Below are 15,627 nucleotides of genomic sequence, written 5' to 3' on the forward strand. Positions count from 1 at the left end.
TTGGCGCTGTGGCCTTAGAATAATTTTGATATCTCTGACTTTTTAATCTAACCAGACTGTCTGTTAATCTATAATTCATCTAGCGCTGTTCTATGGAAACAGTAGGTTTAAAGAGTACACCAAATGCTTGAAATACGGTAACTTCTTTATGAACTTCAACTTTTCTTCATATAGAACACTGCCGCCTCCGTGTACATAACACGTGTTGAATAAAGATTCATAAAATGGTGGTATGCATAAGATGGTGGTTCAACTGTTCAATCTTGTCATTCAGCATAAAATGGTGTAGGGCTGCAACGATTAATCGATAATAATCGATAACTGGATTCGTTGTCGACGAATCCAGTTATCGAATAATCGCCGATTCGTTGCTATGCGGGCGGGCGGTTTACTTTAAGTCGCTGCATCTTTATTTTACTTTACAATCGTGACGCTCCAGTAACAACTACAGGCAGAGAGGAGGGCGGCGTAACGTCACTTACTCACGTGACGCACCTGCTCCGCCTCCTTCATTCATAAAGTGGGCGGAGCAGGTGCGTTACGTGAGTAAGTGACGTTACGCCGCCCTCCTCTCTGCCTGTTAGTTGTTACTGGAGCGTCACGATTGTAAGGTAAAATAAAGATGCAGTAAGTGATTAGTCTGCTGTGAGCAGCAGGGCCGGCGCTGCTATGGAGCGCCACCCACAGATCCCCCTCTCCATAACAGTGCCACCCACAGATCCCCCTCTCCATAACAGCGCCACCCACAGATCCCCCTCTCCATAGCAGCGCCACCCACAGATCCCCCTCTCCATAGCAGCGCCACCCACAGATCCCCCTCTCCATAGCAGCGCCACCCATAGATCCCCCTCTCCATAACAGCACCACCCACAGATCCCCCTCTCCATAACAGCGCCACCCACAGATCCCCTCTCCATAACAGCGCCACCCACAGATCCCCCTCTCCATAACAGCGCCACCCACAGATCCCCCTCTCCATAACTGCGCCACCCACAGATCCCCCTCTCCATAACAGCGCCACCCACAGATCCCCCTCTCCATAACAGCGCCACCCACAGATCCCCCTCTCCATAACAGCGCCACCCACAGATCCCCCCCCATAACAGTGCCATCCACAATTTGTTTTAATATGGCCTTTGAACATAATTTTTTAGGTAAAATCATATAAACCGGTTTGTTTTGTAATTTTGTCGTTTTTCCCGATTAATCGTAGAAATTAATCGGCAACTAATCGATTATTCAAATAATCGTTAGCTGCAGCCCTAAAATGGTGGATATATTTCTCTCTTCAGTATCTGTACTCTCGCATTAAGTTATTTAAGCACTTTATGATCTCTCTGAGAGGTATATCTGAGGTCTAACTAATTTGCAGTATGCAGTTAGCAGTAACTATTTGCAGATTGGTTGAGTATGATCTGGTATGGTTGTATGCAATTTGGATTGCAATATGGAATTTGGATTGTTAACTTTGTAGTTTGCAATTGAATTTGTAGTTTTCAATTGGTGGAACTGTAAGTAAACACACATATAACTAGTTCAATATACATTTCTAATCACTATATTAACAGTAGGACCATTATATAACTGTTTTAAATACCTATTTTGGCCTCTCTTATTCCATAAAACACAGCTCTTAGTGGCGTGAATGTCTGTTCAGCTCCTCTCCTCTGGTGTAATGATTCTAGCAGCTCCTGCTAGGGGGATTTCCCACACAGGCTGTCTGTGAGGCTGGCTGTGATTGGTCAAAACTCCTGCTGTGTGTGAGGCTGGCTGTGATTATATAATGAATCTTAAAGGGAGTCTGTCACACAAATTTGACAATATGAACTGCTTACGTTGCACTCTAGCACAACTACACAAGATTCCAATGGTAACTTTGTTAACTGTATTCTTCTGACTTTCACCAGCTGAAAAAACATAGTTTTATCTATATGCAAATGAGGGCTCATAAGTGCCCAGGGGCGGGGTTCTTGTTGTAGGTGCCCAGGCTGCTCTGCCTTCTTTTCATATTACCCCTCACCATCCTCTTGCTGGTCCCGCCCTGTAAGGCCGTTTCATCATGCCAAGTACCGGCCGAGATCCGGCGGGCATGCTCACTGCAATGTGGATATACTTACCTTTCTCTTGCTCTGCTTACCTCCAGTCTCCCTGCTTGCTTCTGGTCCGCCCCCTTTCCTCTGGTTTCATGCCGCTCCCCACAATGGGCATCGTAGTGCGTATGCCCGGGCTGGCGCTGAACTGTGCATGCGCCGGATCTCGGCCGGTACTTGGGATGATGAAACAGCCTTATAGGGCGGGACCAGCAAGAGGATGGGGAGGGGTAATATGAAAAGAAGGCAGAGCAGCCTGGGCACCTCCAACAAGAACCCTGCCTCTGGGCACTTGCAAGCCCTCATTTGCATATAGATAAAACTATGTTTTTTTCAGCTGGTGAAAGTCAGAAGAATACAACAAAGGTACCATTGGAATCTTGTGTAGTTGTGCTAGAGCGCCACGTAAGCAGTTTATATTGTCGAATTTTGGTGACAGACTCCCTTTAAAGGCACATTATCTTTTTTGCTTCTGTGAACACAAAATATAGCTATTACATGACATCCAAACATGAACTCACTGTAAATAACTCTGCTTTTGTCTTTAACACACAAACATAGTTCATTGGCAGGTTTAGCTGTATAAACACACAAGCTATATTAGCAGCCTAGGACAGGTCTTAGCTGGCCAGCTACAGGTTTTGAACCCAGGACCTCAGTGCTGCAAGGCATCAGGTTGTCCAAGATCTTGATATTGATTGCCTATCTTAAGAATAGGTCATCAATATTGGATCATCAGAGGTCTGACACCCAGCACCCCCACCGATCAGCTTTTTAAGTGAAGCTGTGGCGCTCTGATGAGCACCGTGGCCTCCTTGTAGCTTACCAAGCACAGCGCCATCCTTTGGATAACGGCTGTGCTTGGTGTTGCAGCTTGGCTCCATTCACTTAAATGGGACCGAACAGCACCTAGGCCATATGACCGATGAACTTGACATCATTGGCCTAGGAAGAGGCCACAATGCTCACTGGAATGCTGTGTCCTCTTCCAGCAGCTGATCGGCAGGGATGCCAGGAGTTTGACCCTTGTTAATCTGATATTGATGACCTATCCTGAGGATAGTCCATCAATCTAAAAATATCGGACAACCCCTTTAAAAGGTTGTCCAGGACTAGAAAAGCATGGCTGCTTTCTTCCAGGAACAGTGCCACACCTGTCCATGGGTTGTGCATGGTATGGTAGTTTACGTCCATTGAAGTGAATGCGGCTGGACTGCAATGCCACACACAACCTGGCACTGTTTTTGGAAGAAAGCAGCTTTTTATTGTAATTATACTCTTTATTTATCCATTTTATAAATATATTGGAAATTTATATATTAGAAAATTGCAATTAACGTATTTATTTCCGTTGCCTATATAGCAGCAACATTTTTATCAGCGCTGTACAGATTTTCCCCCTCTCACATTAGTCCTCGTTCCCGAAGGAGATCTCATTTTTCTGCATTAGACCCACAGAATGGGGCAATTCAACCTATCTTTATAGTTCGGAGAGTGGGGAAAAAAAAGCATCAAAAACCCACACAAAGGTGTGGAGAAGTATAAATAGTAGTAATGTGGTTCCAGTCCTTTACTATAGCATTATTAATGTCATATGGGTTACGGATTATGTTACAGCGTACGTATGCATTATACTATTTGATGTGTACATTTTGGCCATTGATCTTTACGGTATATTAATATTTCTGTTACAGATGCAAGTTTTGGATAAGTTTCCTATTGAAGCAGGACAGAAAGATCCAAAGCAAAGAATAATACCATTTCTCCCAGGTAAAACAAAAATTCTGTGTATATAATAATCATAATGCATACATCATAGTGTGCAGTATTAGCCACAGTACAAATCATTCCATTTGTAGTGCGCATGTCATGCCAGTCATAGTGCCCACTTAATGTTTTCGATTATTTTCCATGTTTCTCTATGTAGCCCTGTTTTTTTTACATATTTCTTTTCTCGTAACTTCACTTAATATTGCATTCAGATTACCCATAATTGAATTCTGCCTATACCATATTGGGGTTGTGCCGGGTGGTTTTCTATGCTTCCTACTATTGTGGACCCAAAACATGCTACTATATTTTCAAGTTTCCGGTTGCATTTTGTAAGTTGACCCCTTTAACTTTTATTTAAAGTGTCTGCATTGCAGACGTCTCTGTATGCCTAAATAGCCACTAACCTTTCCACAAACTTCATATAAGAAACTTTTTGGCTTCGGCTCCATCCCCCTGATACCACACTCCCTTGTTCCTAAACGTAAAATGTATTCTGAATTGTGTGATATATCTATCTTGAGAGACCAAGACTGTCTATCATCTCACTAAAGGATCAGATTACAGATGCCTATAGAAGTCTATGGAGAGGGTAGCGGATGGAACAATGCAGGTGAAGCAGCTGATAGGAAGTGTTAAATCTCACCCCAAGTGTTTCATTCACATCAGTATTGCTCATTACTTCTCTATCATGTCTATATGGTGAATCTGAGTGAAAGAGGTTTAGGGAGCAGTATCTCCTGTTTTCTCCATGTGCACTCTATGGGAGACATCATAGCAGCTAGTCTTCTCCCACTTGCTCAAAGAGAACTGAAAATTAGTATCTATTCACACGTCTGCTAAAATCTGTTTGATTGCTCCATCACAGGGGCAGAAAAATGAAAAATAACAAGAGTGCTGGATCTGCCCATTGACAAATACCGACAACCCCATCAAATTGTTTTCGCTTTTGCATTTTTAAACCCTCTGTCACATGTATATTACTTAGGAGATACTCTGGATTTTGAGTGCCTTTTGCACTTTGTCTTTGTATGTGTACCTTTGTACTGCATGTTTGCCTCCCTTTGTGGTGTATCTGTATTTGTTTCCCTTTTTTACATGTTAGATTTGTTTCTCCCTTTCTTGTCATTGGTGCCATTGGCAGCAGCTGTAGATGAGCCTTGATTGGCAGGCGCAGCCTGCTTCTTTCTCCAGATAGTAGTAGACATTCAGGATACAGTGCACACAAGGTCTTTTCTCCTAGATGGGCAGATGTGATTTATTTATTTATTATCCCCACTTATATAGCGCTGACATATTCTGCGGCGCTTTACAGACCTTAGCATCACACTGTCCCCAATGGGGCTCACAATCTAGATCAGTATGTCTAAACCGGACAACCCGGAGGAAACCCACACAAACCAGTGAGAACATACAAACTTCATGCAGATGTTGTCCATGGTTGCATTCAAACCTAGGACCCCAGCGCTGCAAGGCATTAGTACTAACCACTGAGCGATGTTGGCGTGATTGAGTTTTCTTCTATACACAAGCATCTAATAAAAAGGGAATTTGGAGGGGGTTAGAGGTCTGCTTATCCTATATTGATGTGCTATTCTCAGGATAGGTCATCAATATCCGATCGGTGGGGCCCCAAGTCCTGACACCCCGCTGATCAGCTGTAGGAAGAGAATGCGAGCGCTGTGTTCTCCTCACTGTTTATCTGCTCGCCATCAACATTGAAGCGGCGAGCAGGTGTAATAACAACTACGCCGTCTCATTCCCTTCAATTAACGGCTCCTTCCTATTCAAGAGGCCGTCCCATTAAAGTGAATGGGACAGAGGAGCTTTAATTACACCTACTCACTGCTGCAATGTCAGTGGCGAACAGTGCGGAGACGACTGCGCTCACATGAGCACTGCGTTCTCTTCATACAGCTCATTGGCAGAGGTGTGGGGTGTTGGACCTCCACTGATCAGCTAGTGAGGGCCTATCCTGAGGATAGGCATAACCTAGTACAGGCTGAACAACCCCTTTAAACTTATTTGGGCTATGCTATGTCTTATTTCAAACAGTTTCCAAGCCTTACAAGAATCCACGTGTGGGTCTGATTAGTGAATATAAGGGTAGAACTCCTCCTCTGCATCTAGGTTTCTTTTGATCCATCCCGTAATATTATTTGCCTTGGCAGCAGCTCCCTGGCACTGGTTGTTACAATTGAGTTTACTACTCCCTACTATCTGTTACCCACAAGTACTTACACATGTATGTCATGTATACAGTCTGTGGCTTCATTTTGTCAAATGCACTTCTGAAAGCTGTGCAGAGCTTGTTCTTGGACGAACGTTCCTTCAGGGACTTATACATTGTACTTCTCTATCATTTTGCAGTTCTTTCCCACCAAAATCAACACAATCAGCCCTTGTCAGTGGGAATCCCCATAACGCTGATGTTACTTGGCAGACCGAGGCTTGGAAAAGTCCACTCCCTGGGTCTTTTTTTTATTTTTTTTGACATCAGACCAAAGAAAAACTTGCTGATTGTCGTCCTTGTTTGTAGTGTCAACAATGTTTCATTTTGTTTCACTTCATCTTTCTAAACATACGTCTGAAGAGCCTGGGGGCAGATTCGTCAATGTCTTCTATTGACCCCTGAGTTCTTTAACTTTCTACCTTTCTTGGATTATTGAATTAGCGGGTGAGGTTCACTTTACTGAGACGCTGGAAGTCGTGTTACAAAATGTCAGGATAATGTATAAAAGTCCAATGTGACAGCGAAACAAATCTGATTTTGGACGGATTTTTAAAGTTTTCAGTAGAAAAATCGCAAATAAGCAGGATGTGAAAATGGTGTAAAGGGCATCTGTCAGCAGGTTTGTACCTATGACACTGGCTGACCTGTTACATGTGCACTTGGCAGATGAAGGCATCTGTGTTGGTCCCATGTTCATATGTGTCCGCATTGCTGAGAAAAATGATGTTTTATTATATGCAAATTAGCATCTAGGAGCATTGGGGGCGTTGTCATTACTCCTAGAGGCTCTGCTCTCTCTGAAAGAGCAGCGCCGCCTGCACTTTGACAGTTCCAGGTGTGATAACATTATTACTGCCTGGCCTGTGAATCAGTGCAGAGAGTGCGGCAGTTGCAGAGAGAGCAGAGTCTCTAAGTGTAATGGCAACTCCCCCGTTGCTCATAGAGGCTCATTTGCATATATTAAACCATCCTTTTTCTCAGTAATACGGGCACATATGAACATGGGACCAACACAGATGTCTTCAGCTGCCAAGCGCACATGTAACAGGTCAGCCAGTGTCATAGGTACAAACCTGCACCTCCAAAATATAAAATTATAAATTCCTGTCTGCTACATGTGAAATTATACAGTATATATGGGCATTGGCGGTCCAATTCCAACTCCGGGACCTGCACCACTCAGTAGAATGAAGGGGCAGTGGCAGCTTCAAGTTAATGGGGGTGATGCAGTACCAGGCACTGCCACATTTGTCTGGGTGTCATGATGCTTCCATTATTCTTTTTTTGGGGGGATGGGGGGCTCTTGGAGTTGAGACTCCCACCAGTTGTCCATTAATGGCTAGAAGCTTGGAACCAGATATTGCAGCTAATAAGAAAAATACAAGACGCATGGTCCCTAGAGTCTAATCTTTTCTCAAGAGGCACAGAACACTGTGAGAAGCGCTATGAGACGTGACGTGCGCCAGTATTGCACTGGAATGACGCTTACCCTTGTGTCATCTACATGAATGGGTTACTAAGGAGCAGAGGATGTGGCAGAAATCAACGGGGTCTGCATTGCCAAACATCTGCGCGTAAAAAAAATACGTGACTTGTATCTTCGATCGTTCTGCCCTCTAATTGAAACCAGTAGTATTCCGGATAACGCATGCAAAAGCTTGTTTATAGGAAATAGAGAGCGGACATTCAGTGCCAACTACGCACTGCAGTATCCTGCCAGCCGTCACTTTCCTCATCGCTGGTCCTAATTAACAGCTTTTGCAGTTATTTTGCTTCTAGACAAGTATTAACTATTATTTTTTGGCCGATGACATTCTATTTGTATAATTCTTCTATTGATAGATCAAGGCATCAGTGATAACCCGTCCTTGAAATAAAGTCTGCCTATTCTGGGTTGGGCCTCAGAAACCCCTGCAAATTAGGGGGGGGGGGGGGTCAGTCATGCATTTCCTCTACAGCAGCCACTGCTGGGTAAAGGTAGTACTGCACGGATCCGGCTTGTATCTTTTTTCACATTTTTACCGGTCTGCGCAGGCCGGAAGGACAGATCCAGCATTCCGGTATTTTGAATGCTCGATCCGGCACTAATACATTCCTATGGAAAAAAATGCATTCATGCAAGTCTTCAGTTTTTTGGGCTGCAGATAAAACCGTAGCATGCTGCGGTATTATCTTCGTCCTGATCAGTCAAAACGACTGAACTGAAGACATCCTGATGCATCCTGTACGGATTGCTCTCCATTCAGAATGCATTAGGATAAAACTGATCAGTTCTTTTCCGGTATTGAGCCCCTAGGACGGAACTCAGCGCCGGAAAAGAAAACCACTAGTGTGAGAGTACCCTTAAATTACATAACTTTTGTATGTACAGTGGTCCTTCAAGTTACAATATTAATTGGTGCCAGGACGACCATTCTAAGGCCCACCTGTGCAATATTCATGCTGTCTAATCGGCACCTTGATATGTCTGTGCGCTGGGATGGATTGTGTGCTCACTGTCACTAACACAGATTTGTGAACAATATTTGAGAGTAATGGGTCTTTTGTGTATGTAGACATTTTTTTCAGATCTTTGAGTTCTGCTCATGCAAAATGGGAGCAAAACCGAAAGTGCTGCGTTTATATTTTTGCTCAGTGTAGTTAGCAGCTATTCCTGTTATATGTAAGGACTTGTCTTATCTCTCTTAGTTATCTGCTTATTTTTCTTAAATCTTCATATTCTCTTATCTTGGATGACATTTTGGGGCTTTGGAACCAATTACTTAATTACAATGGTTTCATCATACAATGGTCGTCCTGGAACCAATTAATATTGTAACTTGAAGGACCACTGTACATACAAAAGTTATGTAATTTAAGGGTACTTTCACACTAGCATTATACTTTTCCGGCACCGAGTTCCGTCCTAGGGGCTCAGTACCGGAAAAGAACTGATCAGTTTTATCCTAATGCATTCTGAATGGAGAGCGATCTGTTCAGGATGCATCAGGATGTCTTCAGTTCAGTCTGTTTGACTTTTCAGGACAGCATGCTGTGGTTTTATCTCCGTTCAAAATTCCGGAACACTTGCCGGATCCGGTATTTTTTCCCATTGACCTGCATTAATGCACCTGTTCAGACCGCAAAAAATGTGAAAAAAATAAATGCCGGATCCGTTTTTTCTGGATGACACCGTAGAGACTGATCTGGCATGTCAATGCATTTGTCATACAGTTCAGGATCCTGATCCGTATGACAAATGCCATCAGTTTGCATGCGTTTTGACGGATCCGGCAGGCAGTTACGGCGACGGACCTGCCTGCCGGAATACTCTGCTGCAAGTGTGAAAGTAAAAAGGTTGTGTCACTTCAGCAAATGGCATTTATCATGTAGAGAAAGTTAATACAAGGCGCTTACTAATGTATTGTTATTATCTATATTGCTTCCTTTGCCGGCTGGATTCATTTTTCTATCTCATTATACACTTGCTACTATCCAGGGATTTTGACCACCCTACAATCCAGCAGTGGTGGTCGTGCTTGCACACTATAGAAAAAAAGCACAAGCTCACTGGTGGATGGGACCCTCTGCTGCTATAGGCAAGCGGCAGTTCCTCGTATCTGTGCTGCCCCTGTGGCTGTAACCTCTGGGATATGAGCCGTGTAAAAAGTGATTGGAAAAATGAATCCAACCAGCAAAGGAGGCAATATGGACAATCACAATACATTAGTAAGTGCTTTGTATTAACTTTCTCTACATGATAAATGCCATTTACTGAAGTGACACAACCCCTTTAATGGGTTAGCGTCCCTCTATATCTCTTTCATGCTGCTAGCAAAGGTTAAGAGTATAAGTAAAATACAGTTTTATGTTTAATTTAGTCAAAATCCAGTTGTTTTCTTAAAGGGGAAGCGTTGCTGGTTCTCATCTTATTTGTCAGGTTTGCAGTGCCCCCATGACTTTGTCTTTACTGGACAGAACCTCTTTTGCAGGAGTCGCACCGGAGACCAGTCCTTGGGTTTTTGTTCAGTAGGTGTTGAGAGCACAGTGGTGCATTTAGTCTGGATTTCTCTATGTCTGCATTTATAGCCACAGACGACCTGGGGAAACGATGTGCTCCGTGTGGTCAGGAGCGCAGTAAATCAGCCCATTATAATGGACGTCTGATGTTCAGTCTGCAGCAGGCCTGGACAAATTGGGATTTGTTACTTACTGGAAAGTGCGTCACTCCTTCCCTTTGTTCCTTTGCTGTCACCCGGATTCAGTGACATTTTTACAATGTGTTTTATACTTTTACCCTCCTCCTCTATTCCAAATTTGGGTCACTTGTTGATTCATCTCAATACGCCATTGTAATTACTGTTTGCGTCTGCGTTTAGGCCGATAAATAAGGTTAAATTCTTGTGTAATGAACGCTTAGAGAGATCTTTCCCATGACTACTTTACGTTTGAATCACTGAACATTTTCGAGAGCCCAGTTTGCTGTCAGTGAATGAGGACAATGTGAGCGGAGTCCTCTATTATTCATCTTTGTAGATAAGATCTATCGGCTGGAAATCTGAGCTGTTTAGCTCCCGAGGGATTGGGATACAAGTGTATTTAAGGAAGCCCGATATTTGAATATAAATAAGAATGTCATCATTCACTGACAGCCAACAGAGATTTCGAACATGCCAAGGAACTGAAACAGCAAGTAAAAATTAGAAAGTTGTGGAACTTTTTATTATAGCTTGATTAAAGGGGTTGTCTGGTGGATCAAAAATCTAATTTCATATACCCTGTTAGAGAATTCTTAGCTAATAGAGGGGATCTGTCATTGAGAGGTTTCATCTATTAGCCAGCACACCTATGAAAACACCAGGGGTGTAACTAGAAGAGGCTGGACCCCAAAGTACATTTTTGAATGATCCCCCACACACCTGAGCAGCTGCCCTTCAGCGCCCCCCCCCCCCTTCCCCACCGCGCCTAGCTAATATTGCCCAAACTGGTTATGCCTCCTTTGTGCCCCCACACAATAGTCAAATAGTCATGCCCCCTTAGTGCCCAAAAAAAAAATAGAAAACCCCCTTAGTATCCCCATCACAGTTGAATGCCCTCTTACTACCCCCGCACAGTAGAATGGCCCCTTAGTCCCCAAAAACAGTAAAATACCCCCTCAGTACCCCTTCAGTCGGATGCCCCCTTAGCACCCCCTACACAGTACTTAGGCTCCCTTACAGTCATGCTGGCTCCTTAGTGCTCCCCTCACAGTAGTGAAGCTCCTGCAGTGTAAAAAATAAATAAATAAATAAGGGCAAGGGCTTTTTTGTTTATAATAACACACTGCTGGGCGGAGGCTTCCGTCTAGCAGTGTTCCCAGTGACGTCACTGTCTCTGATGGACGGGCTTTAGTGCTGCCCTAGCCGTTTTACAGGCTGGGGCAGCGCTAAAGCCTGCCCATTAGTGCCGGTGACGTCGCTGGGCGGAAGACTCCGCCTGGCAGCCCTAAGGAGAGCCCGATACGTCACAGGATCTTCAAAATATGCCTTTGACCTACATGATTCAGCGCAGGACAAAGGAGAGCATCGGAGCATAAAATGCTCCGGCTCATATTAAAGAGGCTGCCTGCGTGAAAATGTGGGTATGTCAGGGTTCAGCTCTGAACCCGGACAACCCCTTTAAGATGCTTGTTTATGAGGGAGAGAATGGCAGGGAGCTTACGGCTGCAGACACAGTGGTAAGTTGTGCTGCGGGGGAACGGGCCTGTATTTCATGGCACGTACCCGGATGCCAGTGCCGGCAATGTCAGTGCTCTCTGATGTTAATATTGTAAGTGTGGTTCTGTGATGTTTCCCACACCAGAGAAGACTTGTACGTTTTTATAGTCTTACTTCACAGCATTAATTTCTGACCTATTTACTTGAGCAACAATGTTACATCATCATTTATGTTTCCTTAAAATCTTGCCCATTGTGAATTTTCTGTAGTCCTAGTCTAATTATTCAGTCATTCTTAAAGGGTTGATCCATGAAAAATATTCTATGGTTTCCAAATCAGCACCTGGATCTGAATACTTTTGTAATTGCATATAATTAAAATCTTAGCATAGCCACTGAATTATTCAATATCCTGTATCTGAATAGCGCCATCTGCTGTTTTTTTTTCCCCCTTTTTTCTTTGTCCGGCTCAATGAGACGGCCACACATACTCAGTTTTCTCCTTCAATTGCCTCCTGAACTGTGATAGGGAGAGCATGGACACGCCCCCTGAGCTGTGATAGGGGGAGCTGAGACACGCCCCCCTCACTTTCCTCCTTTAACTGCCTCCTGAGCTGTGATAGGGCCAGATCTGCTGCAGAATGGACACGCCCCCTGAGCTGTGATAGGAGGAGCATGGACACACACCCTGAGCTGCAGCAGAAAAGACACTCCCCTGAGCTGCCAGCTTGATATAAATCTAGCCGAGCAATGAATGTGAAGATCTCTGGATCCATGTGAGGTACAGGGCTGGTTCTAGCTTTGTTAGAAAGAGATTGGCATGGACTATATGATGTCTGATTTTCATTTCTTACATTAGTCAGTTGATTACCCCTTTAATATCAAGGCCCCATGCACATGACCATAATCATTATGCAGTTCGCAAATTGGATAACCGTATGCGTTCCCTATTTTCTTGTTCTACACATGCTGCCTATTCTTGTCTTATCTTTTTTTGGAGGACAGCGAAATGGACATGTGGATGCGGACGGTACGCGGTGTGCTGTCTGCATTTTTCGGAATGGGTCCACATCAGATCCGCAAAACATTTGGATTGACTGTGGACCCAAAATACTGTCATTTACATGGGGCCTTAGTGTGAAGTATGAGGTCCGCTTGTGAAAACCAAGGTTTAGGATCTGTCCTGTGGGTGTAGTAATAACAACGAGAGATGGATGTGCACTGATTTGTATAGATGGCGGGTAGGACCTCAGAATAATTTCCTCTGGAGGAAAACCCAGTCCAACAGTGATTAGAGGTTACTCGCTTCCCAAACAAATTATTGAGCACATTGATACGATGCGGACGTCATCTTGTGCTCTGTGTTTGTGTTAGCGCTCGTTCTCACAGCTTGCTCTGGCAGCAGATATAAGAAGCCACAACAAGCCGCAGCGAAGCTAATGAGGTCCTTCCAGACAGAGGTCAGGAGAAGTCAAACTGTTGTTGTGTACAGTATATAGCGCTAATGTATTCTGTAGCGCTGTACAGAGATTGTCATTGCTAGGAGCAGTCCCTGTCCCCATTGAGGCTCATCAAATTAAGGCTACTTTCACACTGGCGTCTTGGCTTTCTGTTTGTGAGATCCGTTCAGGGCTCTCGGAAGCGGTCCAAAACCGATCAGTTTTGCTCTACTGCATTCTGAATGGAAAAGGATCCGCTCAGAATGCATCAGTTTGCTTCCGATCCGTCTCCATAATGCTTTGGAGGCTGCCTGCAGCGTTTTGCTGTCCGCTTGACGAAACTGAGCCAAACGGATCCGTCCTGGCACACAATGTAAGTCAATAGAATGGATCCTTTTTCTCTGACACAATAAAAAACGGATTTGTCTCCCATTGACTTTCAATGGTGTTCAAGACGGATTCGTCTTGGCTATATTACAGATAATACAAACAAATCCGTTCTTGACGGATGCATGCGGTTGTATTATTGTAACGGATCCGCCCAAAACGTGAGTGTAAAAGTAACCCATCTGCATGTTTTTGGAGTGTGGGAGGAAACCAGGGCAACTGAGGAAAAACCCACAAACCCGAGGAGAACATACAAACTCCATGCACCCGTTTGCCTGAGGTGCTGCCAACTGGGATCTATCGGTGTTCAACCTGATGTGTTAAAGCCCTTGAATGTGTGATTATCATCTCCTAATTGTTTCTTGTATTTTTCTGACAGGCTTTTTGCAAGTTTCTTCATCTCGGTGTCAGGCTAGGTTTTAGGCTGGGTTCAGACCTGAGCGTTTTACAGCGTGTTCCTACGCGCTGTAAAACGCTCAACAGGCAAGAACCAATGATTCCCTATGGGAATGGTTCTCACCTGAGCGTTTTACAGCGCGTACGATCGTGCTGTAAAACTCCCGACGTCCCAAGAAGTACAGGAGCTTCTTTGGAGCGTCTTGTCGCGCGTTCCCGTACATAGACTTCCGCTGAAACGCGCGACAATGGGCGTTCGCTGGTCTCTGTATGCGCGATTGCAAACGCCCGTACAATCGCGCATACAGAGCGTACGTTCAAGTACGCTCAGGTCTGAACCCAGCGTAAACCATTTTTAAAAAGGCTGTGTCACTCCAGCAAATAACATTTATTATGTAGAGAACGTTAATACAAGCCACTTAAAAATATATTGTGATTGTCCATATTGTCTCCTTAGCTGGCTGGATTCATTTTTCCATCACATTATACACTGCTCGTTTCCATGGTTATGACCACCCTGCAATCCAGCAGTGGTGGCCGTGTTTGCACACTATAGAAAAAATTGCCGGCCTATGCACGCTCCCATTGTGCCGACCACCAGAGAGGCAGGCACGACCACCGCTGCTGGATTGCAGGGTGGTCAGAAACATGGAAACGAGCAGTGTATAATGTGATGGAAAAATGAATCCAGCCAGTAAAGGTGGAAATATGGGCAATCGCAATACATTAGTAAGTGCCTGGTATTAACTTTTTCTACAAGATAAATGCCATTTGCTGAAGTGAGACACCCCCTTTAAGGGCAATGTTCTATGCAGTGGTGTAATGTGTGTGCATGTAGAGCGGTGTTGCTCCAGGTGCTACACTGCAAGTGGCACCCGTCAATTTTCCCTTAACGTTTAAGCATCCATTGGACCCATGCTCACTGCCACGGGCCCCTCTGTGGACTTGGGGTTACACAGTGCCTGTTCTGAATTTTAGAACAACCAAGACCCTTCCCAAACTTAATAATTGGGGGAGAAGAGCCTTGGTAAGAGAGGTGACCAAGAACCCTCTAGACTGAACTCTAGAGACCCTGTGTGCAGAGGGGAAAAACTTCTATAAGGTCAACCATCTCTGCAGCACTCCACCAAACTGGGCTTTATGGCAGAGTAGCCAGAAAGAAGCCTCTCCTCAGTAAAAGACGCATGAAAGCCTACCTGGAGTTTGCAAAAAGAAAAAAAAAAAAAGCACCTGCAGTACTCTCAGACTGTATTAGACTGTGAGAAACCAGAGTCTCTGGTCTGCTGAAACCCAAGATTGAACGTTTTGGACTCATACCTAAGCGTTATGTCTGGAGGACACTAGGCACTGCTCATCACCTGCCAATGCAATCTCTACTGTGAAGCATAATGGTGGCAGCATTATGCTGTGGGGTTGTTTTTCAGTAGCTGGGACAAGGAGACTGGTCAGGGTTGAATGAAAGCCAAATAGAGCAAAGTACAGAGATATTCTTAATGAAAATTTGACCCAGAGTGCTCTGGACCTCAGACTAGGCCAAATATTTACTTTCCAAACAGACAATGACCCTAAGCACACAGCCAAGACAACACAGGAGTGGCTTAGGGACACCTCTGTGAATATCCTTCAGTGGCCCATCT

The 15,627-nt window shown here is 44.3% G+C and overlaps 1 protein-coding gene across 3 annotated transcripts in view; it reads left to right on the plus strand.

The window, feature by feature from the left end:
• The window catches only part of SH3PXD2A (SH3 and PX domains 2A), a 312,517-nt gene that overhangs the window by 115,331 nt on the left and 181,559 nt on the right, over positions 1-15,627 (plus strand). For all 3 annotated transcript variants that reach the window (XM_044297873.1, XM_044297874.1, XM_044297875.1), the window contains one exon: positions 3,785-3,860. In XM_044297873.1, coding sequence (XP_044153808.1) covers positions 3,785-3,860 — 76 coding nt within the window. The remainder of the gene's footprint in view (positions 1-3,784; positions 3,861-15,627) is intronic.

The sequence above is a fragment of the Bufo gargarizans genome, chromosome 6 (genome assembly GCF_014858855.1).
Source record: "Bufo gargarizans isolate SCDJY-AF-19 chromosome 6, ASM1485885v1, whole genome shotgun sequence".
Classification (NCBI taxonomy): domain Eukaryota; kingdom Metazoa; phylum Chordata; class Amphibia; order Anura; family Bufonidae; genus Bufo; species Bufo gargarizans.